Source organism: Patiria miniata, unplaced genomic scaffold, assembly GCF_015706575.1.
Source record: "Patiria miniata isolate m_02_andy unplaced genomic scaffold, ASM1570657v1 HiC_scaffold_29, whole genome shotgun sequence".
NCBI lineage: Eukaryota > Metazoa > Echinodermata > Asteroidea > Valvatida > Asterinidae > Patiria > Patiria miniata.
In genome coordinates this window covers 11894771-11920774 of record NW_024037068.1, presented here as the reverse complement: position 1 = coordinate 11920774, position 26004 = coordinate 11894771, and the positions used below count along the sequence as shown (strand labels likewise).

Here is a 26004-nt window from a genome sequence, read left to right as displayed (position 1 = left end):
ATAGCCATTTCCATATTTGAAAGTAAATTATTGTTCATTCATGTTTATTTAATAATGTCAAATGATTGTTAAGTACTTGTATGTGACATTAAATGGCTCTATTTATGGCAATTGTGAAATAAAACTTTGGCGAGATTAATTTCACTGATTTTATTTTTGTAGACCATGTAATGAACTACTTTATATTAAAAAGTGAAACTGTTGAATTCTTGAAAACCTGAATGTCAGAAAAAGGTGTGGCTTCCTTTCTCCCCATCTGCTAAACAATGTAGTGAAAACCGGGGCCCCGTACATAAATGGTATAGTCTAGCCATGGCTTTCCCCCTCTGAGGATGATGTGGACTAGTCCGGCCAATCAAGACCCTTTTACAATATCCTTTCTATTGTGAATTAGCCTTAACCCAGATACCCATAGCCTTAACAAGTCTAGCCATGGCTTCCCCCCTCTGAGGAAAATGTGTGCTAGTCCAGCCAGTCACCACCCTTTTACAATAGCCTTTGTGAATAAGCCTTAACCCAGATACCCATAGCCTTATACCCAGATACCCATATAGCCGTAACAAGTCTAGCCATGGCTCCCCCCCCCCCCTCTGAGGAAAATGTGGACTAGTCCAGCCAGTACGTCACTATCCTTTTACAATATCCTTTCTATTGTGAATAAGCCTTAACCCAGATACCCATAGCCTTAACCCAGATACCCAAAGCCTTAACAAGTCAAATATGTGCGCATGGCTTCCGATCCCCCCTCTGAGGAAAATGTGGACTCATCCAGCCAGTCACTATCCTTTTACAATATCCTTTCTATTGTGAATAAGCCTTAACCCAGATACCCACAGCCTTAACCCAGATACCCATAGCCTTAACCCAGATACCCATAGCCTTAAGTCAAATGTGTGCGCATGGCTTCCGATCCCCCCTCTGAGGAAAATGTGGACTAATCCAGCCAGTCACTATCCTTTTACAATATTCTTTCTATTGTGAATAAGCCTTAACCCAGATACCCATAGCCTTAACCCAGATACCCATAGCCTTAACCCAGATACCCATAGCCTTAACCCAGATACCATAGCCTTAACCCAGATACCCATAGCCTTAACAAGTCAAATGTGTGCGCATGGCTTCCGATCCCCCCTCTGAGGAAAATGTGGACTAATCCAGCCAGTCACCATCCTTTTACAATACCTTTTGATTGTGAATTATAGCCTTCACCCAGATACCCATAGCTTTAACCCATATGGCCAGATACCCATAGCCTTTACCCAGATACCCATACTTTAATCTCTAGTATATGTTAGTCATGTTGAAATTGCATGATCCCCATTGTCTAAGTTCTAGCTCTGGGTGTCAGCCCAGTCAAAACTGTAGGTGCCAGGAATGTCAGGCTGAGTCCAGCAGCTGAGTGCGTGGAAAGCACATCTATATTATGGAGGGCGTGGCTCTTGGCATCCTTGAGTTTGGAGAGTGCACATGTACGTCAAACTGAAGTACAAATGTAAGTTATTGCCTCCATTCATTTTTATTGAAAGGGAATGTACATTATTGGCTTTTGCTGTAATTTTCAGAAATTACGTATTTGAGGGTATAATGTTTACACTGACATGTTTGAAGTTTTGTGTTCGAAAATGCTGGGGAAAAAAATATAAACCAAAAAATGTTCAAGTAGTCTGGTTCCCTGACTCCACTAAAGATGAAATGAATCAATTTATAGATATGCCTGAAAATTGTAAGGTAAGGGAACCAGTCTAGCTGGCATGCACCTGTTCATGAGCATGTAATTGGAACCAAACAATAGCAAACAGTCTCAACTTTGCTAAGTTGTAGGAAACGTAATTATTTATTTTGTTAATTTACTAATTGAAACTTAATATTGTTACTGCAGCAAAAATTGATTCAACATTGCGACTGTTTTGTTTTCTTGTGGTCTGTCTACGCTACAATACAGTGTAGTTGCTGAAATACTGTATTCGTGGTTTGAACTTTGAAAACATGGTTTTGTGGTCAAATTCCATCCAAATCAAGGACAAAAATGTTGCATCCTGACGCTACATTTTTCATCATGTATTATCTCAATGAAGGTCAATTGTTGCAAAATATGTTGAAAAGACATACATCTGGGACTGAAAACGTTCCAATTTTGAAAATGCACTCAACTCTCCAAAAGACTTTGTTCAACCAAAGACGTGGCGTCTGGATACTACATTCTTTCCCAATTCACCACGTAAAATGTAAAGTTTCAAACTTAACAACCGAGTTTGCGTGTACCGTTTAAAACAGTTCACTCAACAAAATTTCTGACTTTGGTGAATTTCATTCCAATCAATTCATGATATCCTATAGGCTTGGTATTCACATGATGCACTTTAAAAATAATCTACTGTATTATACAACGCCTGAATCAATCACAGTCATCTGATTGGTGGATCGTTGATCACGTCATTGAAGTATTCGTCCAAATAAACGGCCGAACGGCATGGCAAAAATAGAAGTTCCATTCTACGGTAAATAGAACTGCCATGCACGGTCACATATCGGTTGCGCTATAACACAGCTCTGATGCTGTGCAATCAGAGTACCAGTTCATGGGCGTCGCGAGGGGGGGGGGCAAGGGGGGGCACTTGCCGCCCCCCCCCCCCCCGAAAAGCAAAAAAAAAAAAAGCGCGAAAACAAAATGGTGTAAATTAAAGGAGTTGGGGGGGGGCAAAATGTCCCTGCCCCCCTCCAAAACTGATAAATTGAGAATGTGTTGAGAAATACAAGCATTTTTTGGCAAAACAAATTTTGGCCCCCCTCTAGAAAAAATCCTGGCGACGCCCATGTACCAGTTTACAAGTTACCAATCAGGTCAAGTACCAGGATTTATTCAGCTGCTGTTTGAATTTAAAAAACGGAATGTTTGACATTCGCGAGTAATTTGATTCGGTGACAGATGGAATGTTCCATTCCACTCGGCTTCACCTCGTGGAATGGAACAATTCCATCCGTCATCTCGTGAAATTATTCTTACAGCTGCACTCATCAACTGCCCCCATATTACTTGGGCCCTTCTAAACTGCAGCTTGCGAGTTTGCATCCTATCCTATATCAAAAGATCCTAAGCTGTCTGTCTGTTGTCTGTGTGTCTGATGTCTGTGTGTCACGTTTTTTGTAAAAGGCCTAAAGCCCGGTTCATACTCGGCGCGAAAGCAAAATCGAACACGAACTTGTGACATCATGAGGAGTATTCGCGCTGCGAATTTGTAAAAGTTGAACATATTTCACCTCCGACGAATTTCGCAGCGAATACTTTGTGACGTCAAATTCGCTTTACTTTCGCATTCGCATGAAGTATTAAACGGGCTTAAGGAGTGTACACAAGCACAAAATGCAATGGTCTAATAAAGAGGCTTGGTTATGGTAAGCAGGTCCCATATGATGTACATGTATATGCTCCGATATCATTATCCTCTAAGGTCACGGTTGGCACAGAAAAAAAGGAAAACCCTCTGAAATGTTTCTTTCAGACTTTGAATGTTATAAAATAGTACAACATTATCTCTATGAAAATACTCATTATTGTATCTGTTTTTCGAAACCTGACTGTATAATGAACCCCCTTCCAAAAAAATATGTCAATTGAGGGCGCGCTGACCTTGTTAAAACTATTTCAGTACAAAACTGATTATTAAACTTTTTGTTATCAAATCTTCCTTTTTTCAACTCGGCACCACTATGTAGGGTTGGTAAGGCACCATCTTGGATTTCTCAGAGCAGACGTAGATCCATTTGGGACGGACAAACGACAACCCGGGGTGATCTGACAAAGCCTGTGGGGGGCAAGAATAAAATAATCAAAATTGAATCATACATTAACCCATATAACCCAGGCGCGGTTCTAGAGCCAATACTTTTTGGGGGGCTAGCAATGTGGATCAAGATTTTTTTCAGGGAGGCGTGCTAAAATGTACATCGGTTATTTTCTCCGGACACTTAGGCCTCTGAAAATCAATAGGTCGGGGGAGGCTTGTGCCTCGTGCCATGCGATGATAAAATCCTACAATCAGGCACACTATATTAACTCAAAGTGTACAAATGCACCCTTCTCATTCATGGGAAGACTGTTCCAATGTACGTCAAACTCTTACATTTTGCTAGTGCCTTTTTTTTTTTTAATGGAATTTTTTGGGAGGGAGCTAGACAAAATCCCCCCCTAGCCCCCCCCCCCCCACCCCCCGTAGAACCGCCACTGATATAACCATAAAACCGAGTGTGTAAAAAAACACAATTCACATACATAAATTTGGCAGCAAAATTGTTCCATGTATTTGTTCATCAACCTTCAGTTGATGTCTACTATAGTACATGCACATGATGCAAATAATGAACTACTCTTTCAGTTCTAACTCCTGTAATAGTCAATGGAACTTGGGAATATTTCAAACATTATTCAGCAATCATTAGCAATTTAATAATTTCACAAAAAAATATTGTCAAAAATTAAAATCCTTCTGCACACATAATTTATCGATCTTTACCAGGTCACAACAATTTCTGTTTTTCAATCTATGTGGGAGATTATTTAAAGGCCCTATTTTGTAAGCAATAGAAACATCTTGTTTATGTCAAGCAAGGAGGCCAGAGCTTAAAGAGGTTGTGGAATGCTCAAAGACATTTCCGTCATTTTTCAGGTATATGTAGCCTAAGGTGTGATGAAATAAAAACAACTATTGTTTCTGTCATGAAATGAGTACAAAGGGTCCTTTTGAGAGCTGTTTTTCAAGTCCTGTCATGCCTGTTTCGACCCGAACGTGCAATTTGTGTAAAAGTCGTCATTGCGGGCAGCAAACAAAACACAATAAATCGTGACGTAATAAACAGGACTCCCGATGCAGAGTAGCATAAACGAGTCCTGTTTATTACGTCACGATTTACTGTGTTTTGTTTGCTGCCCGCAACGACGACTTTTACACAAGTTGCGCGTTCGGGTCGAAACAGGACCTGAAAAATAGCTCTCAAAAGTCTTCGAGCATTCCACAACCTCTTTAATATTGCGCACTCGCACTTGTTTTTGTTCATACCACAAGGGCATCTTCAAAACGTCCTCAATTGCTAAAAAAAAAACGGGCATTTTAGTGTCCTGTAACAGCTTCCCCTACCTTGTCAAAGTTTGCATCCCACTGTGAGTTGGTTATCACGTAAGACACCTCATCGGTCATGTAGTCCTCCAAAGTCCTGGAAAGATACCAACATTTTGGATTTCTAATGAGGAAGTTACGATGTGATACTCTAACCCTCCCAGTGTGAAGTCAATATTCAGAGCAAAATGTAAAAACCTTTAAAAACGCAAGTACGTTAGCCGCCTGAATCGCATGCAGGCTCGGCAACAACAAAGACTTGTTTTTAAGACTTCTTCAGCGAACAACATTGTGCCGCGTGTGCGCAATCCTTATGTAGGCCTCCATGTACTAAACTCGAGAGCGCTAACGAGGTAAAAATCAATGCATTTCCACCTGTTTTTCTTCTCTTTTTCCGGTTTATTTTGATGGTCGGTAAAACCCAGAATTTTGTGAGAAAAAAAAAAAAACAATTCTGGCTTAAACCGGACAGGTGGCATCTCTGTCACAATAGCAGTACAGGAAGCTAGGCAAATTTAATCAGATACCATTAGCACTGCTTCAGGCCATTAGGCCCAAGTCCATCATACTCCATCAATATTAACCCTAACCATCCCTAATCCTCCAAAATCCTTTTTGCAAATTGGAGGAATTTGCAGGATTGAGATTACATGGCAAAAGTGCGTTGCTGATTTCGGAGGACGCACTGTGTCAAGGTCTTGGGTCGGACCTTGTGTTGTTTATGCTCAGCCTAGCATAAATTAAGTCCTTGATTGTACTTGACATCCTCCGCACTGCTCCAGGATGTCACTGCCTCTGCCTCAGCCTATTGACAGACATAGCCGGAGGATTTTGCAGGATTCAGGCAGTGGTCACCTCTCCACGGACCATATTCAAGAAATAATGGAGAAATTTGCAGGATTGAGGCTATATATGCTATTTTTCCATGAGGCCAATTGGAGGATTTTGCAGGATTGAGGCCACATCCTAGCAAAAAGGCCTTACGCAATGGCGCAACTCTGCTTGCGCCACTATTTATTACCTAAGTTGCGCAACATTCCACGCTGCGCAACAATTCACTATGCTCGTGACACATTTCACGAAAGTCGGGTGGTGCGTAAGTCAGCAACTTGCACAATAAATTATTGTGTAACTTGTGCAATCATTTAAGGTGGGGTAACTTGTGGCCTAGCGACTGAAAATGACACGTTTTACCAGCAAATCGGGACTGTCGTGGAGCTCATTATTGCATAACTTGACAAGGTTGATACAAGACACTTTTGTTTGGAGTAAATGAATTTCTATTTTACTTGTAACATAATTTTTAGAGTTGCCGAACGATTCCGAAAAATTTTCAAAATGGTGGGCTGAGGTGACCCAACGACTGTTTCGCAAAAGAACAAATTCACACACAAACAGCCGTCGTAAATGCTGTTTTTATCCTCGTCCAAGATGTTTAAATTATTTAAAACGTTGCGCAGCTACGCCAAGTTTCGTGAAATCGGTCACAAGTTTATTGCGCAGCAGCGCAACAAATTTGTTGCATAAGTCTTACGCATGGCGTAACTTTTTCGTGAAATCAGCTGCAGGCCTTCTGGACCAAGCCCCCCCCCAAAAAAAAAATGGGGGGAGGATTTTGATGGAGTTGAGGTGGTTAGGGTTAAACAACTCAAATTTTCCAATGTTGAAATAAAAAAAAATCCATCTTACCCTTCAAAAGTAACGATCAGTCTGCTGATCTGCCTCCTTTCCTCCGCATCAAATTTGCCGTACAGAAAGAAAATCTTGTCGGCAAAGAAATCTGGCAAGTCAGGGATGTCGTTTAAGGAAGGTGTAGCGCCCTCTGGCTTGCTCGACGTTGGGATATATGTCTCTTCGTCCGTCGAGCTGTCGTAGTTGTCTTTGGCGGCTGCCTTGGCATTAGTGGCTCCTTTTTCTCGTATCCTAGAAAAGTTGATCAACATCAATCATTCAGATAATTACTTAAAACCCTCCGCTGAGAGATTGTAGGAGGTCATTGGCTAAACATTTTTAACTATAATCAAAGTGATTTAGCTTTGTGTATGCAGGTCTAGGGTGATTGATTCCTGTCCAAAAAGAAAATGTATTGTGGCAGAATATATGTTACAAAATCGTAATCATTGCAACTGATCAAATTTTAATCGAGAAATAAAACAAATTCTTAAATGTATCTTTTTCCTTTGCGTGTGTGCTTAAGCTTTAGCTAAATCATTGCTGGCGTCAGTCATAAAAGTGAGAAGCTACTGAAGTCATTATAATGTGCAATTGTGTGTGTTAATAATGAAACTGATTTCGTACATACTTTGTTGAATGGAAGGTTGAATATTTGAATTTTCAATTATTCAAATCTACTAAGCCCTAGATTGTAACTTAGAATAGAGTCTGTTTTGCTTAATTTTGTAATTACTGTGACACTTATTTGGTCTGAAAATTTTACAAGTTCCTCATTCAAACATAGCCAAATAACGTGGTGAGTGCCCCTTTAGCCTTTGTTGAACTATTGACCCTGTAAATCCTAGCCAAACACCAGCCCCTCTGACAAGAGCCATATGATTGTGTATTAAACTCCTAGTGAGTCTCACTCACCGCACGGCATGGATAATCAATCATCCTGTCAACAAGGCAAGTCAACAAGCTTAAGAGAGAGCTGTTGAAGTTATCTGACCACCAAAACACCCCAAACTGCCGGAAAGCACATACTAGCATGGATTAGGATGTATGTGAATTGTTTTCATTTTGCTGAAAGAGCACTTACCTTTTTTGGATCCTTGGACAGAACTTTAAAACGGTGTTCAAAATTCCGTAACTTGAAAAGTACATGAGTGATTTGAATGAAACTTGTACGAAAAGAAAACTTATTAAGTGGGCGTTCATATCCTAGATTTTGAAAGTGCTTGCAGAACTTCATTACAAAAATAGTCCTGACGACTGGGTTTCCTTTTTATCACTCGCCCTGTATTATAAACTACAAAAGAAAATATTTCAAACAAACAACTCAGCCATCCTTGGATTGGCTCTTAGATAAAAACAAGCATCAATCCTAAGGTGGGTAGAAATGTATTACACACTCGTTAAAGTAAATGACTTCATTCCATCTTCATCAACCGACCTCCTCAGTTCATCCTCTGTGTCGCCTCCAGACGACACGTCGTCATGCCGCTTGGATGCAGCAGCCCTCCTCACTACATTCTCAGTGTCGCTGTCAATGTCTGTCGTGCTGCAATCGTCGTCTCCCTTGACGTCGGGCTTGGAGGGTTTTGTCTGTCAAGAGGAAAGAGACATGATTCATTGGTGCAGCAATGGGCATCACCAGCGCATTCTATTAACCCTAAGGGCCCTGAATCCTTCAAAATCCTCTTTGCCAAAGTGAAGGAATTTGGAGGATTGAGGTGACACGGCAGGAGTACGTTACTGATTTTGTAGGATGCACTTTGCCAAGGTCTTGGGCCGGACCTGGTGTATTTTGCTCAGCCATCCATAAATATAGGCCTGGATTATACTTGAAAACCTCCGTACTGCTCCAGGATGTCACTGGCCAAGCCTCAACATATTGACAGTCACTGCCGCTGGACTTTGCAGGAATTCGGGCAGTGGTCACCCCTCCACGGACCATATTCAAGAAATAATGGAGGAATTTGCAGGATTGAGGCTATATATGCTATTTTTCCACGAGGCCAATTGGAGGATTTTGCAGGATTGAGGCTACATCCTAGCAAAAAGGCCCAGTGAGTAAGGGTTTAATTCCCTCATGCTACCCATACTTTTCTCTTAGGTATAGATGCAACGGACCAGGTCAAGAGGTCATGTGGTGATTAAATCCCCTTTGCGAATAGATTCGCGCCGTCGAAAGCAAGCCAATGGTGGCCACTGTACATGCTCTTCCAAAGTGAACAAGAATGGCAAGGTATGTTTGAAATAAACATTCCTCCCTTCGTCTAGTACTACTAGTGTGAAGTGAAGCTGGGACACGTTTGAATGCAACGCCGCCACAGCGTTAGATGTATCCGCCATATTTTCGCATTGTATTGTGGGATACTTACCTAAGTAACCGGCTCAGCGGGTCGGTTACTTAGGCCAAGCTCGAGTAAGTGCGAGAAGTCACGTGAGAGTTCCAGGTATAGTCCATCATTTGCACTTTGTGCATTTTGTTCATTTGAAGCAACAAACATGCTCAAAATCTAAAGAAGGGTGCTGAACAACTAACCTGATGAAGTTGCGGCTCAGCTTCAGCTGTATATTCCAGAGAAAAAAAAAATGGCATTCTAGGATCTCAATTTCAAATCAAAAGATGCTAAATCATGTTTTAAATTGGGCCTGAATTCAGCGTCCGAGTTACGCGATGTCACGCACAGATCCGACGAATTGTAGCAACCGCGCGGGTGTATGCATCGTGCCAATGCTTACGCATGCTTCCCCAAATACAAAAAATGAACTACTAACAAACATTTACAACAGTGCATCTTAAGACGCACCGTTGGAAAGGCCTTTTTTCGTTGATTTCTTCTAAATGACAGCATGCCAGAAAGAATAATTTCACAGGGCGTTTACTTCCCTTACTATCTTTCAACCAAGTACATGTATGTTTTTCAACAATAATTGTGTCAGCTTCATTTTGGAAAGCTGCAAATGATGGACTATAGCTTTAAATCAAATGCAGTCATGCTTGCTTGGGTGTGGCCTATTTGGGTGTGGCCTGATCGGGTGTGGCACTTTGTAAGTATTTATGTAATATCCTTACTGTTTGAGCGGACTCTGATGTTCCCTGGTCACTGTTATTCCCATCCCTTGCATCTTTGGGAGTGGCTTTCTTGGGTGTGGCCTGTTTGGGTGTGGCCTGATTGGGTGTGGCACTTAGTAAGTTTCTATGTAATATCCTTACTGTTTGAGCAGCCTCTGACGTTCCCTGGTCACTATTATTCCCATCCCCTGCATCTTTTGGAGTAGCTTTCTTGGGTGTGGCCTTTTTGGGTGTGGCATTCTTCGGCATGGCTTTGCTGGGCGTGGCTTTCTGAGGCGATGGTTTCTTCCTCCTGGGTGGTTCCCAGTCGTCCTCTTCATCCGTTTCGCTCTCCTCCTCGTAGCTAGAGTCGTCGTCGTCACTCTCTGTCACCATACTATACCTTTTGACACAACAATATGAAGAACAAAAAATGTAAATACAGAGATCCCAGAACCATATTTGAAGTTTATCAGTGCTGGATCCAATTAATCAATTTCAAGGGTAAACAATGTAAAATATGGGGTTGCGGCCCTCATTTCTATTCTGGTTTTATTGTGTTTTATCACACCTCTAAGTCGTCACAAGTTCTCACAAGTCAATCACAAGTCATCATCATTATCATCATCATCATCATCATCATCATCATCATCATCTAGCGGTCACAACCGAGATCTCCTTCACAACACCACGCCAGGTGTCTTTATCCCTCATTATGTGAGGAAGGTCTTCAATTTCACATTGGGTGTCTCTGTCCCAATTAAGTCAGAAGAAAATGAACAACGACATAGGCGTATTTTTTTGGGGGTTATACTGTTCATCATCTCCTTGACTCGTTTCTGGACTTACTTGAACTTACTCGGACTTTCTGAATTACTCGTAACAGACTCGGCTTTATTCACTTCTTGCAACTACAACACTTCTGTTAATCTACATGTACGTAAGTACATCTACTGGTCATAGGATTGAATTTGCGTCCGGATGATGTAAATAAATATATTAGGTTTTGCCCTTGGCCAACGTATAAACACTGAACACTCAGAGTGTAACCTCCCGAGCGAAAGTTGGAAAAAATTACTCGGGTGGGATTCGAACCCACGACCTCCTGCTTTCTAGTGCAGATGTTTTACCACTCGACCACCGAGCTAACGGGATCGGTTGGCTGGTTCGAATCTGATGTACATGTAGCAGCGGGTACAGTTATTAACTATCCATAAGATTGAATTTGCGTCGGGGTGATGTGAATCCATATTAGGTTTTGCCCTTCACCGATGTATAAACACTGTATACTCAGTGCGTTACCTCCCGAGTGAAAGTTGGAAAAAAATCACTCGGGTGGGACTCGAACCCACGACCTCCTGCTTTCTAGTGGACATCTACTGGTCCAACTAATGTCCGTCATCCACTTGGTCAGTCAGTTATATCTACGTCGGCTGTATTTACTCCTTGATGGATCCATAAAATCATTGGGCAGTTTGAGGCAGTATACTTTTTTACTTTTTTAATGCATTGTTGCTTTCATTTTTAACTCACTTGAATGAATTGTCATCGATTACTTCAAATATATGTATTACCATCCGTTTTTTGCAACTCCTTTTAATATTTTTATACTGTCATCACTTCTCTCCAAATTTATTTTCTGTCATGTGATTTGTTTTTATTATTTTTATTTCTGTAACAAAATTTTTGCTATCTTGTTTTTTCTTAGAAAGTGTATTTTATTCTTACTTTTTTGTTCTGTTTTCTTTTGTTCAGTTTTGTTCTGTTCTGCTTGGTTTGGATTTTTGTTTTTTGTTTTGTTTTGTTCTGTCTTGCTCTGTTTGTTTTTGTTTTACGTTGTTTTCCTTGTCTTGTCTTGTTTTTGTTTTGTTTAGTTACGTTTGTTGTTTTGTTTTACTCTCCTTTTTTTCTCTTCTTTTTGTTATTTTGTTTTGTTTGTTTAGTTGTTGTCTTTGTGTTTGTCTCAAGTATATGTGCCTTAAGTGTCTTCTGTTTTTTTTGTTTTTTTATCCATTACTTTTTAGCATTTTCCAATGAAATCGTCTCCTATCACAATTCACAGTGCTCGTTTCATCCCTATATACATATCATTTGTTTTTCGTTTGTTTTTATAACATCAATATATATTTTTTATAATGATTCTTTTTTATCATATTTGTGTATATATATATATATATATATTTTTTTTTTAATAATTGTATAATATTTTTTAACCAGTCCTGTAATTGGCGGTTTGTTCTGCTGCTGGATGTGGATAATAAATAAATAAATAAATAAAGTGCAATAGGGCAGGGTGTTTTGGGGCACTACAGGGTCTAATGGGGACACCTACCTCCTCCATGGGTGTAGAGACTTCTTCTTGTAGGAATCCAGAATCCAGCCCTTGGTGACTATCTTGCCCTTGTTCTTGACCTGGTTGAACTTTGGTGTATTAGCAAAGGCACAGCTGTGGAAATCACAGAGACAACGTCAAACAACTCTCCATAATAGAATAGGAATATATATAGCCTTATGAGCCATTAAGAGATACAATGACTATCAAACATGGAATGGGAATGTCCGTAGCTTTATGAGCCATTAACAGAGACAACGTCAAATGACTGTCCAAAATGGAATAGGACTTTACGTAGCCTAATGAGCCATTAACAGAGATAACTACAAAACATCAGTGCCAGACTAATTTCTCTCACTAGTAAACATTCTCACATCACTCCTGTATTAGCAGATCTCCACTGGCTTCCAGTATCATACAGAATCAAATACAAACTTGGCCTATTCGTGTTCAAAATCCTCCACAACAATGCGCCGGAGTATCTCATCGAGCTCAGCCACCCGTACTCAACAGCACACACTGGACTCCGCTCCATTGATGAGCTCATGATGCTTCACGAGCCCAGGACCTCCACTCTTTGGGGTGACAGATCCTTTGCCGCAGCATCAGCCCGAGTGTGGAACCAACTCCCTCTGGCTATCAAATCATCTCCATCCATCACAATATTTAAAACAAACATAAAATCTCACCTGTACAAACAAGCTTACTCTCACAACACACAATCCTAACTTGACTTTCTCATCAAGCGCCATGAGCGCCTTTTAGGCAGATGCCGGCGCTTTACAAATGTTCTTTATTATTATTATTAACGTCATATGACTGTCTAAAATAAAATAGGAATTGAAGTTGCCTAATGAGCCACAGAGACAATGTCAAATGACTGTCCATAGTAGAATTAGAATTTACGTAGCCTAATGAGCCATTAACAGAGAAAACGTCAAACGACCGTCCAACATAGAATGCAAAATAACCTAGTCAGATATCGGCTTTGAACAAACTTACTACAAGAAGGCAACTCACATGAGATGCGTGCATCCAGGCCCCCAGTCTGGCCGGTACTTGGCTCCCATCTCCATGGCCTTCTCCCTAAGGTCGCCCCTGAGAGGATTCTGGAAACCACTCAAGACGAACGTCACCCCCTCCATCAGCCTCTCAAAGGGCTTGGACTTCGGCTTCCTTGGCGCTTCCTCTGCCAAGTGAGAAGATCAAATCAAAATGCAAAGGGATATATGTGAGATCTTCTGGTAAAATGAGACAGAACTGGGCACAGACCGTAGTGGAGAAACATGAAGGGAAAAAACGAATGGGGTTGATTTATTTTTCAATTTTCAGATTTTATATTTGTAATCTTTGATATGTCTACTACACATATTTTAACGATTTAGTACAAGTTTACTAGAATAAATGTGTTTCTATAAAGACAAAAACAATTGGTATCTTTCACTTTCACGACCACTTACATGACTAAAGTCAAAATTTATAAAAGGCTTTTCCCTCAGTATTTACTTTTTTGACATATTGATAAATATGCGAACTTTAAGCAGCCATAACTTGTCAAAGGAATATCCGATTGAAGTGCAACGAAAAGTATTATCTTCAAGTAAACTTGAATCCTCGATCCTGATTGGTCGATCCATGGCAACAAGCCGTGCTACACTCCGCGTATTCACTATTCCAAGATGTGAGCGACATTCCAGCTGCATACGCTAAACTGCCGAATGTTCGTGTAAAGTGTGCTCATTCCAACTGTACTGCGCGTCAAGTTTGCTTGAAGATAAATTCTTTATCACGCTCGCGGAACACGGAAAATGTAGTGCGTCTGTGTCCCACAAACCACTCGGTCTTCGGCCTCATGATATGTGGGACACAGACGCACTACATTATTCCGTGTTCCACTCGCGCTCGCGGGATAAGAAGCATTTTATCTTCTTTCCAAACAACCGTAAAACCTCATTTCAACCTCTGTCCAGTTCTGCCTCATTTTGCAAGAATGCCTCACATATTCAGTGTTGTGGTTCATCACAAGTCCATTCAAAGCCATCTAGTTCAACACAAACCCACGGGCTATTCAAATGAAAGGTGACATAGGCATTCCTTTGCAATTATACATGTAGTTCATCTCAACTTGTAAACTGACTTGTGATTTACTTGTGACCGAACCTGTGTTGTACTGGAGGTACATCAGAAGTTCTTCAACAAACAGAACCGACTGTATTACTTGATTAACCCTAACCCTCCTCAATCCTCCAAAAACCTCAAGGTGGTTTTTGGAGGATTTTGGTGGATTGAGACTGAATGGCAAAATTAAGTCTAGTTGTTTTTGGAGGATGCATTGCGTCGAGTTTGTAGGCTGTACTCAGCAATGTTTATGTTCAGCCATGCATAATTGAGCCCTGCATTGTGTTCGGTATCGACCGCACTGCTTCTGCAGGCTTCCAGTCTAAACTCACCTCTACTCTTCTTTGGGGGCGGGGCTTTACTCCTCCCCTCCTCTTTGTCTGCGTCGTTTCTCCTTCCAGCCGCTACCTTACTGTCGGCCCGTTTGGAGGGCGCCGCGTCCTCATCTGACAGTCTCCTCTTCTGGGTTGTCTTCTGGGGTGTGTCACTCCTGGTGTCACTCTGTCTGGGTGTGGTGGTGGAGGGGGTTGTCTTGGGTGCTCTTGGCTGGGTCTGGGCAAATGACGATAATACAAATGAATGACTATGGAAAGAGACACAAATCAATCCCGTACATTGTATTCAGATTATTTGGGTGCTTGCTCTGCTGTGGGCTCCGCATGGGCCATGGGCTCCAAATGGGCTCTGCAGAGCCCATACCGCTGCGTTTGCAAGTACGTTGGGGTGCTAGCTCTGCTATGGGCTTTGTTCACAAGTACCCCCTCACCGGCAAGAAAGAGTTGGGTAGCCCGTTGGGAGGACATTTAAACGCATCGCTGACGACGGCTGACACTCATGTGAAGACGCACATTTGAAATAAACTTAGTTGGATGCAATTTGATGGTGTACACACGCGAATACTAGCACCTTTGTCAATGGTGTAAATCAAGGATGTTCTATTGTTCCTTTTCCCTTTTTCCTGTGTTTGTACTTTAAACATTTCGCAACAGCTCTCATTGGTTTTGTACACGTTTTCCAACCGAGGAGTCCTCGATTTGGATTCTGTTCTCGATTTATCGATGATGTTGTACGTGTTTGTCCTCGATTTACACCATAAACGAACACACCCAAGTGTGTATTTGCCTGCAATCAGGGACCCCCTATTGTCCCTCTTTTGTTTGTACTTCCACTTTTTAGGAAGACCTCCCATATGTTTTGCACATGAATCCAAATTGGGGACCTTCAGGAGATTGGAAGCCCTAATGTCCTCTGTTGTTCAACGTCCCCTATTGAATGCAGAAACAAACTCGCATGCACACGCAGTGTGTACCAACCAAGGGGCTCTCAAAAGTGGTAAAAAGCGCCCTCTCTGTTGGCGCACAGAGCCCATATGCTGCTCTGATGCCCTGCAGCAAGCCATCAATTCTCAATCTCAAAAAACGTTGTTTTCTATGTGAAAAAAAAATCTTTTGAACAATCTAAAACATTTGTCACATTTCACATTTCAAGAAATAGGTATGACAAGCTGGGAATGGTTAAACAAACTTTCTTGCAAAAGATAATTCACATTTGATGAAATCACCAAAACTTGCACATTCAGTCCAGACACAAATTTCCGGAAAATTCTGTCCTTTTATTTGTCATCTTATTCATGTCTTTTTGTACAGACAGACAATATAAATTTTTTCAGAAGCACACCAGTTAAGTTCAACCAACGCATGTACATGTAGATGTGTATCAATCCACATTTGAACGGGTCAGTATGCTGCATATCTACTTCGCCTTGTTATGAAGCATTCATGTACCTGGTTAGATGCCGTTGAAGCGGTAGTCGCCTGTGATGTTGTGACTGAGCTCGTCAGAGATGCCGCTGCTACCGTCGCTGCTGCACGGACTGCTGCAGCACCTGCGAGAACCAGAGACAATTGGAAAACAACAATTGACCACAAGCACTGCGACTAAAACAAATCCAGCACAGCAGAAACCCAAGATTGTGACTGCAAACTACTTAAAGAGCCACATTGGCAAGATTTTTATGTTTTAGGTTGTTTACTCGTCCTATTTCAAAGGTCTAACCTAACTAACCTGATGTCGCACTGTTCCTGAGAAAGGACGAAAAATCCCAGACGCGGCTGACATTTGGTGGCATACGCAAACGTCTTTCCAGCCGTAGATACAAGTCTCCTTCATGCCGCGCAACTGTGTCCATGTCAGACGATTCCATGAACGGTACACGCCGTGCGTGTGTGTCACATTATACACACAGCACCAATATACAAATGCTGTTTCTCGCACGTCCGCAGAATGAAAAGCACTGGTGGAACATGAGCGGTAGGATTCACGACTAGCACCCAAACAGCTGGAGTTTTCAGAGTGAAAATTTGACCCCAAAATTCATTCTCGCAAGAATAACACAAAAACAGCAAATTTTTAAACAACATTTCTGTTTTACTTTTAAGTGCTTTTTCCAATAGGGCTTGTCAATGACGGTCATCTCTGTAGGAAAACTGCAACTGCGTATTTTACGCAATCAAGCACGCATTGCGCAGTGTTGAAGATGCTCCAAACACGAGCGCTTGTTGCTCGAAATGTGTTAGAAATACGAATAGCCGATGTGCGGTATGCAAGTTCACGCTCAAAATGCCGATGCACGTGGATGGTCGATTGGAAATGACGGCATTTAGAACGGTTCTATTAACATCATTTCATTTAAAATGCGTTGTGGAACCCAATTGGGCACTTTCCCTTTGATAGAAACACTCTTTCACATGTTTCTACCAAGGCCCTCCCTGAAATCTCCAAACACTCTTCAAAGTTTCTACCTTTGTACTCAAACTTTCAAAGCATCGGAGTATCAACTTTGATAGGACTTTTCTTTTGGATGTGTTGATCACAAAACTAATCCCCACACTGACCTGTTAGAGGCGCTGGGTCTGCCTTTATGGAGCTCCTGCTTTTGAAGAAACTCCCCGGGGAGATGGAGGATGCTTTGGTGTCTTCCTTCAATTTGAACATGCCCAGTTTGGAGGTAGTCTGCTAATGGCAGTAAACACAGGGAACCAGAAATAAATGTCAAAAGTTATCTGCAACTCTACAGGTAAAGCGTAAAGAATCATAACCCTAAACCTCACCAACTCTTATCAAAATCCATCCCCTGTTTTTGGTGGATTTGGGAGGACAAATAAGTATCCAGAAGAGAGCGTATCCAGAAGAGAGCGTGCAGAATAGTCCTCGGTCCGGACTACGTACGATACTGTGATGCTCTACAAGTCTGCAAACTAGACACACTTGAGCATAGATGAGAACAATTGAGCATTGCATTTGCGAAATCTCTCAAGAACTCAAAACATGAGAGTCTAGGTCCGCAAACAAGGTCAACATCTGGCTACAATCTGAGGAACTCAACAAAATTAACTCAACTCAAGTGCAATACCTCCAGATTTAAGAACAGTCCTGTGCTACATCTGATCAATCTTTTGAATACAACTCAATAGATATCTTTTTATTTTGTCAATGAACATTTTGCGGCACTGCAAAGCAATGAAACTCATTGTACTAAAGTGTTTAGTCCTACTCTTTCAGTATTTTTTTTTTTTGGTAATCTTTTGATATCTCTTTTTACTAATAACCTTGTACAACTACATATTTTCATAATTGCATTGTTTTCTCGCTCTTCTCAATTTTGTGTGTGTCTAACGCTGTGTGTTTATTTTTGGTCGTTTTATATTAAGCCTATTCTACTTTTTATGTAAATTGAACAAATGTATTGTTTTCCCTAATTCAGCCTTTGGCTGCGATGGAAAATGTTTTTAATAAACCATGAAATAATAATAATATAATAATGGTCCTTCTGGCAGCAGGCCGGTTTGACTTAATTTTGATGGAGTATGATGGACTTGGACTGGGAGGCCTGAAGCAGTGCTAGGGAAATCCGATTGATTTTGCCAAGCATCCTGTACTGCTGTTGATAAGCCACGTGTAAAGTCCATCAATATCCACCAGTACTTCAGTGGTGGATTCCATTATGTCATTTATTAGAAAGCAGAGAGAGTGATGGATTTTGTAGGGAGTAGGGAGTTACCAGTTACCAGTTACACTGCCACTTTAGCAATGAAAGGAAGAAGAATGCCAAATTGTTATTTATTTAACATTCAAGGATTAGGCCAAAAAAAAAAGTCTCCGGTTTCTGGTATGTGCGCGCGTCGCCGTAGCCATGCGCGTCGGCAAAATGAAAAAGGTTTTTTTTCAATGAAAGATGATGTCTCAAAACCGCCAAACTCGCTGGTTTGACTGGAATCCTGCTGCTGCACAATTTTAACGTGTTTTTAGATTGGGTTATGGTCGAGAGTAAGCTTTATGTGACCTCTCTGGACTCCCATATATTTGCACTAAGTTTAGTCGGGCACCATTTGCAGTCATCAGCCGACATTTGAAGCAGAAAAATCAGGTTAAAAAAAAAAAAAGCCGCGTTGCCACACCACTTTTTGCGCAAGCTCCATACCAGAAACCGGAGACTTTTTTTGGCCTTGTCAATATTAGCATTAATATTCAAGGATTATGTTTTTCACACTCGTTTTAAATAACTACATGTACTAGACTCTGCTTATAATTTCTGATTTCATTTTTTTTAGGCAGAACAGGAGAAAAAAAACCAGCCGGTTTCAAAGAAATGTTCATCTATTATTCATTTTGTTGTTGGAATTTTAAATCTGAGAAAAAAGCGCTGTGAGTGCACAGACCTGAGATTGTTGGCCGTGCTGTCCAGATGATGTTTCTTCCTCCGTCGGTGGCGCGTGAAACTTGACGAAAGACAGGCCGTATGACAGAAACTGTGAAAACCAAATGCATGGGTTGTGAACATTTTATCTCACTGTGTCACTTTCTTTTGGACTCTCCCTGTAGCAATAGTCAAGGAAATTACAGACTAGGTGTTTTGGATCATTCTCTGAATCTATAATTAGATATTATGGTTAACCCTAACCTTCCCATATCCACCACAATCCTTTTTGCAAAATGGAGAAGTTTGCAGGATTGAGTCTACATGGCCAAAGTGTGTGGCTGATTTTGGAGGATGCACTGTGTCAAGGTCTTGGGCCGGACCTTGGGATGTAATGCTCAGCCGTGCATAAATTTAGGCCTAGATTATACTTGAAATCCTCCGCACTGCTCCAGGATGTCACTGGCTCTGCCTCAACATTCTGACAATTACTGCCGGAGGATTTTCCAAAATTGAGGCAGTGGTCACCCCTCCCAGAACCACATTCAAGAAATAACAGGAGGATTTTGCAGGATTGAGGCTGTATGCAATTTTTACATGGAGGCAGCCGGAGGAGTTTGCAGGATTGAGGTTTCATCCTAGCAAAAATGCCTAGGGAGTTAGGGTTATAAGCTCCGTCACGAACATGACACTTATTTTAATAACGCTGGAATTGTTCAGATAAAAACGCACAGAAAGCAATGGCACATTTTTTTGGATTTGTACCATATGTGCCATAACAAATGAAGAGAGGGAAAGAGAGAGAGGGCTACAAGGCAAAATAAAAAAAAAACATGTTTAGCGTCCTGCCTCTTTGACAAAAAGGAAGGAGGAGGCCCTTTTTTTTTTTTTTTTTTTCAAAATGGCCGCCCGACACATTTTTCAAGACAACCCGGCCGGGCTATTTTTCAAGATGGTTACCAGCTTTTTTCAAAATGGCCGCCACTTGGACTCATTGACTATTTCCACAGCTTTAAACACGGTATAAATGTCAAAAAATATGATTTTTTTCGTCAGAGATCGTTAAAATTTATCAATTTTTGTCTTTAAAAAAAAAAAAAAAAAAAAAAAAAGAGGCGGCCTCTAAAAAGGAAGCGGGCGGGGACGCTAAACATGTTTTTTGTTTTACTTCGCCCAAAATTATCGATATTGGTTCACTGTTCACCAATAGCGCTAGGAACGCTAGTCCGAAAATTTGGACTCTCAATACTATGTTTGATGAGAGTCCCAAAACTTAAGGTATTGAAGACTTACAATACAAGAAAATAGACTGGCACCTGAAACAACCAGTGCAACACAGCTTCAGTACTGCATCAGTCAACTGTGCCAAAAGAATCATGTGGCATGAACCGGGAACTAGTCTCTATTTACTACACATTTCTCCATAGTCAGCCACCAGACTAATGACACTGAATGAAGAGGTCAGTCTTTTCAAACAGTTGGACCATGGTTGGACATGTACCAGTCTAGTCTTTTGCCTCATTTTGAAATCACTGGACTTCCCTCTCATGTGCAAAATATTGAAGAAAAGTCTCCTTTAAAAATTGAATTGAGTCTGCAAACTTGGTCGGTGAAATACTGAGGACCTTTTATTTGGAATTTCCGGGAACTAGTCTCTATTTACAGCACATTTCTCCATAGTCAGCCACCAGACTAATGACACTGAATGAAGAGGTCAGTCTTTTCAAACAGTTGGAACATGGTTGGACATGTACCGGTCTAGTCTTTTGCCGCATTTTGAAATCACCTGACTTCCCTCTCATGTTCCCCTTTAAAAATTGAATTGAGTCTGCAAACTTGGTCAGTGAAATACTGAGGAACTTTGCCCAGTGGAATTTTTGGAGAAATTTGCTGGCTAAAGAGTGAGTGATGTTGGCCTGATTTAGTTTTGCATGTTTCAGAGCACTGCAGGTCCCAGTCTGTAGGGACCCTAGCTCTATGCTTCACCTTGTTGAAGGGTTGGGAGCAGACTATTTTGGCCCGGTCCCACTTCTTGTCCGCGACAGCTTTGGACAGCTTGTCCGGCCCGAACATGCGGACGCGGTTGGTGTTAATGCCATTCTTGCTGTCCATGGGACTCATGAACGACGACGTCACAAGGACCACCTGTGAATTGTACAGAATGACAGAGGGTTTATTTATTTTTATTTATTTAACAACAAAACCTCCATAATAGGAAAGGATAAAATACAATATATTAAAATATGTATAAAAACAGGTCAGAATACAGTAAAATACATGCTAAAAAAAAAATATTTAAGTTAACATCGGAAAAAGGCCAAAAAACCCAAATAAGTCGGTCTCTGGTCAGCGCGCGCATCGATTTTTTTTTTTCCAATATGTTCCGCGGTAGTTCCAACAGCGCCCTCTTTTGCCGCACCTCCTCAATTTTTTTTATCAAAGAGCACCAAGGAATGGGAAATTGCACCAAGGCAAATGATGGAGAGCACCAAGGCAAATTGTGGAGGACACCAATGTACATGAGGACACCAAAAAGCAAAATAGTACCCCACCTTGTCTGTACAATCCAAGCTTGAAGAAAAAAAAAAAAAAGAAAAAAAAAAGAAAGAAAAAAAAGCCGCGTCCCAGCGTCAATTCCTGAACTTTGGTTTGACCAGAGACCGAATTTTTTTTTTTTTGGCCTAATCCTGACGCTAGAGGACAGCTGGCCAGATCATTCAGACAGGCAAGAGAGATTGTCAAAACGACCTGAGCAGACAACCAAGAGTGCCAAGATCATCACAATCAGGAAATGGATTACGATATAAAACTATTTTACACTATCACAAATACCATGTCCACATTCTTAATGGTACCAATGAATCTTTGTCTATCAGTGCAAGGTCTGACTAGAACTTTCAGGGGGGGGGGGGCCGGAGAGGGTGATTTACATTTGTTGCTTTTAACTAAGTTAAGAGGATGCAGAATGTTTTTGTAAAGGTGGGGCAAAAACATTCTTTCCAGCTATTTGATCCTGTCACATGCAGTTGCTGAAACAATTAGATACACAAGGCGCTGGTAACTGTCTATTTATAAAGACAGGTAACAAAGTTTTATGACAAATAGAGACCCATTATGTAGCACCTTTATAAAGGGTATACGAGGTGCTGCGGCACATATAGCAGCCACTGCCAGAAACACTGGGGCAAACTCCTTCTCTTAGCGATAAGTGTTACTGGGTTCGTTAACGTGCATTACACAACACACGGGATGAATGATGAAGCAACAATGGAAAAGTGCCTTGCTCAAGAGCACAAGCATCATGTTCCCCGTCAGGATTCAAACCCATGTACCACGGCACACAAGTCAAACACAGTAACCATTGGAGCCCAGCACCCCATGAATACACGTACCTGATAGTCATCCAAAGCAGTGGAGGTAGAATGACCGACCAAGATCTCCACGAATGCCGAGCTCTCATTGCCAACATCGATGGAATGGATCTGTGAGGCTTTCTCAAACTGAAAAAAAATAATAAAATCAACTGTACTGTACAGCGAGTCAACCAAAGATGATTATGACCTTTGTGAATGAGGCTTCATGGGGTAGGTGGCTTCGCCATTCTGCCCGCTTTCCTCTAGCAAACTAGCGTTTACTTGAAAAGCTGCTGCTTAACCTTAACTCCCTAGGGTGATACTTGGAACCTTCCTCGTCCTTGCAAATCCCAACACAACTTCTGCACATAAACAGTTGGACTCTGTTATGAGGTATGCCTAATCCCACATGAAGCGCAGTAAGTTTACTAGTGCAGTACTCATCCTAACAGATCCCAACAAACCCCGGTGTTGGAGTTTGGCTGGCTGGTGATCGTTAGGGTTAATGATATACACCTCCGTGAAAGCCTCCGTGAAAATAACGCTGCTGGCTAAATATCCACTGCCTTAAAAAAAACTCCGGAATGATAGAAAAGTAAGACCTGTAAAGTCTCTCAAGAAAACAGAAAATTAGAAAAACAAATGGAAAATAGGCTCAGTGTGCATCGTTAATTACCTGCAGGATTACTGATGTGTGTCTTTCGGCATTCTCAGCGCATTTCCATTTGCGGTAGCTTTCTGGCTTCAACAGGTTGTCCGCCTTGTGGGTCTGGGTAAGAAGACAGTAAAAAAAGGGTTTTTTTTTAACTAACACAGACCTGTCAACTGTTCTTTACTCCTTCCTACCTGGACAGCAATTTTTTTTTCATTTGCAGTGAAAATGAAAGAGGACCAACAAAAATAGGGTGGGGCAATAAAAACACAACCTAACCAGCACCCAATTTCATTAAAGTCTTCGTAACTTACTGGTACGATGCATCGCAGCAATGCGACGCGTCGTATCTCTACGATGCGTCGCAGCTGCGACGCGTCTTGCCATCCATTTCACAAAACACGTTGTACATGCGACGCGTCATACAGTGTAGGTGTATTTATAGCACAACTCGGTGACTGTTTTATGTATTTAGTCAGCGTTCAGTAAATAGTCATCTGATATTCAACAAAGAGTCGTCGGATCTCAGCTCAAAATTTGTTAAAACGTAAAACAAAATGGCGGCCATGCGATGCAATTTTGAAGGAAAACAAGCTCTCATTGGACTGTATAGCTACTTTGAAATTTCAATTCTAATATTCCGGTCTAATTCATAATTATTCAATGAATTTTCTATTTACAACTTTACACACATTGCCTCAGTATTATAATCTCATTAATGTAATATTTATGGCATAAAACTGGCTTAGAAATGACTCTTCTTATTTTGCGACGACCACTAGACACATCTTAACTTGCGACGTGTTTTAAGCCGTTGTCAAGGAACTTACGACGCGTTCAACACATCGCAACTTTCGTGAAATGGAAGATACGACGCGTCGCCAGTTGCGACGTGTTACACGTCATAACTCGAGTTGCGACGCGTCGCAGCGCTTCGTGAAATCGGGTGCTGCACTCAAATCTGGAGCAGTCTCATTTCAAACGTAAAAAAAAGTAGTTTCTTGTGCCAAGTAAAAAAATGTAGTTTCTCATCCGGGCTTTTTTTTTTTTTTTTAAAGGCAGGCACGTTTACTCTATTCACTGGCATATGCCTAATTTCATACTGCCTCTGATCTCAGTCACACTGAGTCACACTGACACACTGAGGAATTTTTTGGGGGGGTTGGATTTTTTCCATTTTTTTGTAGCTTTTGTTTTTGACTGGTTATGTTTCGCAACAGGTTGAAAGCACACTTAAACATTAAATTAAGGTTTTCCTTGCAAGTTTATTTACATTTTTGGAAAGATTCTCGTATCTGGCCATCACTTGTCACCCTGTGCACAAACCGTATGAACATGATGTGACTGGTCTGAAAATTTCTAAGTGTTTTCTCAGTAAATACTTCAATATTTTCCCTGCTAAATCTTACTTTTTAGGACATAGGCCTATATTATCACTTTCTGATGGCTGCATGATAAGTCATCACTGAAGGGAAAATTAGTGATGGCCAGATATGGAAATCTTTCCTAATCTTTAAGGCAGTGTATATTTTGCCGGAGACGGCAAACCTTTAGTAAACGTTAGTTTGCCGGATATGCACTGAACATGCGCAGTTACTGTTTTTTTGTACTTTTCCGGTGAAAATTATCGTTGTTACCTTGTATTCACAAGATGGGATTCAGACCATTTTATAATTTCGGACTTTTTTTCCCTTTTATAAAAAATCCTCCAGAGCCACAAATCTGAAAAAGAAAATGTAATACTCTGCAAAAAATGTTTGAGACATGTTAAAATAATAAAAGAAGAATATTCTTATTTATTTGGGGATGAGAAAAAAAAAATTTAAATGTGGTGCGGTCGGAATCGAACGCGAGTCATCCCGCTTACTAGAGCCTTTGCTTAACCACTAGGAAACAGGTCAACTCGTACGCGAGACAACTCATACGCCAGCCAACTCGTACGCAAGACAACTCGTACGCGGACCAACTCGTACGCGAACCAACTCGTACGCCAGGCAACTCGTACGCGGATCGAAATAAGCAAATTTAAATTGAACGATGTTTACGATCGCTAAAAGTTTACCCCAAAACACACGCCAAAGTTATCGATTTATCACAGTACACAGTACGATTGTATGACTGAATAACTATGATTGTAGCCATAGTATTTTCAACAGTTTAAATTCCATAAATGCAACGATGTCAAGTTCAAAAGTTTCAATGATACAAAAAAACATGATCCTGCGTACGAGTTGGTCGCGTACGAGTTGGCTCGCGTATGAGCTGACCTGTATTCGATTCAACCACTACACCAAACGTGCTACACAACTTTTGGTGGGAATTTAATATATCTTATAATTCAGCCCTATTTTAACGAGTACAGCGCCCTCTGTTGATATGGATTGCCGCCGGCAAACCGTTAGTAATCGTTAGTTTGCCGTCATTACCTCCGGCAAAATATCCACTATCTTATTTAATTTGTAAAGTTGGAAATAAAAAAAATTATCAGGAGTTTCTCTTCAAGTTACTTCAATATCAAATCCAACAGAAACAACTCGAATCAGGGAACGGAATGTATGAACTCTATTTCAATTCCAAACCTAAACGATACTCAGCATCAGTGGTAAGTAACAAATAACAGTGCAATTACTGCAAAACGAAATTGTGATTGTAATACCATTACTGGTTAAGGTAAAATCCTATGTCAACTAATGGCAAGTTCGGAAATCACTCCTTACCGTATCTTCGCTACTGCATGACACAACATGCTGCAACTTGATGACAGGCATTTTGAGGAAATTTTGTCAACAGCAAACTGAAGAATGTTTGATTTGTTACAGGCAAAAACGGGAACTAAACTAAAGTTGGATTTCACTTCTCCGAAAAATAAACATCTCAAATCCCGCCGTGCGGTTGAACTTTGACCCTGAATTTCCGTCTACCCTTTTTTAGAATGGTCCCGTCATTTAGGATTAAAAGTTTGTTTTTAAGTGACAATAAATGACAATTTAGACTGATTTATTTGATTGCGATTGCATATAAATTA

The 26004-nt window shown here is 41.0% G+C and overlaps 1 protein-coding gene across 3 annotated transcripts; it reads right to left on the bottom strand.

Annotated features, from left to right (window-relative positions):
• Nucleotides 1-2747: 2747 nt before the first annotated feature.
• On the bottom strand, nt 2748-25968 carry LOC119735614 (DNA repair protein XRCC1-like). Of its 3 annotated transcripts, none has more exons than XM_038209389.1 (15): nt 25697-25968; nt 23004-23096; nt 22367-22474; nt 20961-21119; nt 18997-19086; nt 17173-17257; nt 16063-16163; nt 14611-14830; nt 13181-13349; nt 12161-12274; nt 9991-10231; nt 8221-8372; nt 6801-7034; nt 5133-5208; nt 2748-3803 (listed from the first exon to the last, which is right to left on the bottom strand). In XM_038209389.1, exons 1-15 carry the CDS (start codon nt 25745-25747, stop codon nt 3693-3695), a joined length of 2004 nt encoding a protein of 667 aa, XP_038065317.1. In that variant the 5' UTR covers nt 25748-25968; the 3' UTR covers nt 2748-3692. The 3 variants fall into 3 exon arrangements, with proteins under 3 accessions (XP_038065317.1, XP_038065315.1, XP_038065316.1); XM_038209387.1 differs by having other exon boundaries at nt 17173-17293; nt 25697-25967; XM_038209388.1 differs by having other exon boundaries at nt 17173-17290; nt 25697-25961.
• Between the last annotated feature and the right edge of the window lie 36 nt (nt 25969-26004).

Coding starts and splice junctions, on each gene's coding strand:
- LOC119735614 (XM_038209387.1), bottom strand. CDS start 25,747: ATGCCTGTCATCAAGTTGCAGCATGTTGTGTCATGCAGTAGCGAAGAT. Junction 23,097..25,696: donor CATGCAGTAGCGAAGATACG/GTAAGGAGTGAT, acceptor CTTCTTACCCAG/ACCCACAAGGCGGACAACCT. Junction 7,035..8,220: donor ACAGAGGATGAACTGAGGAG/GTCGGTTGATGA, acceptor CAACTTTTCTAG/GATACGAGAAAAAGGAGCCA.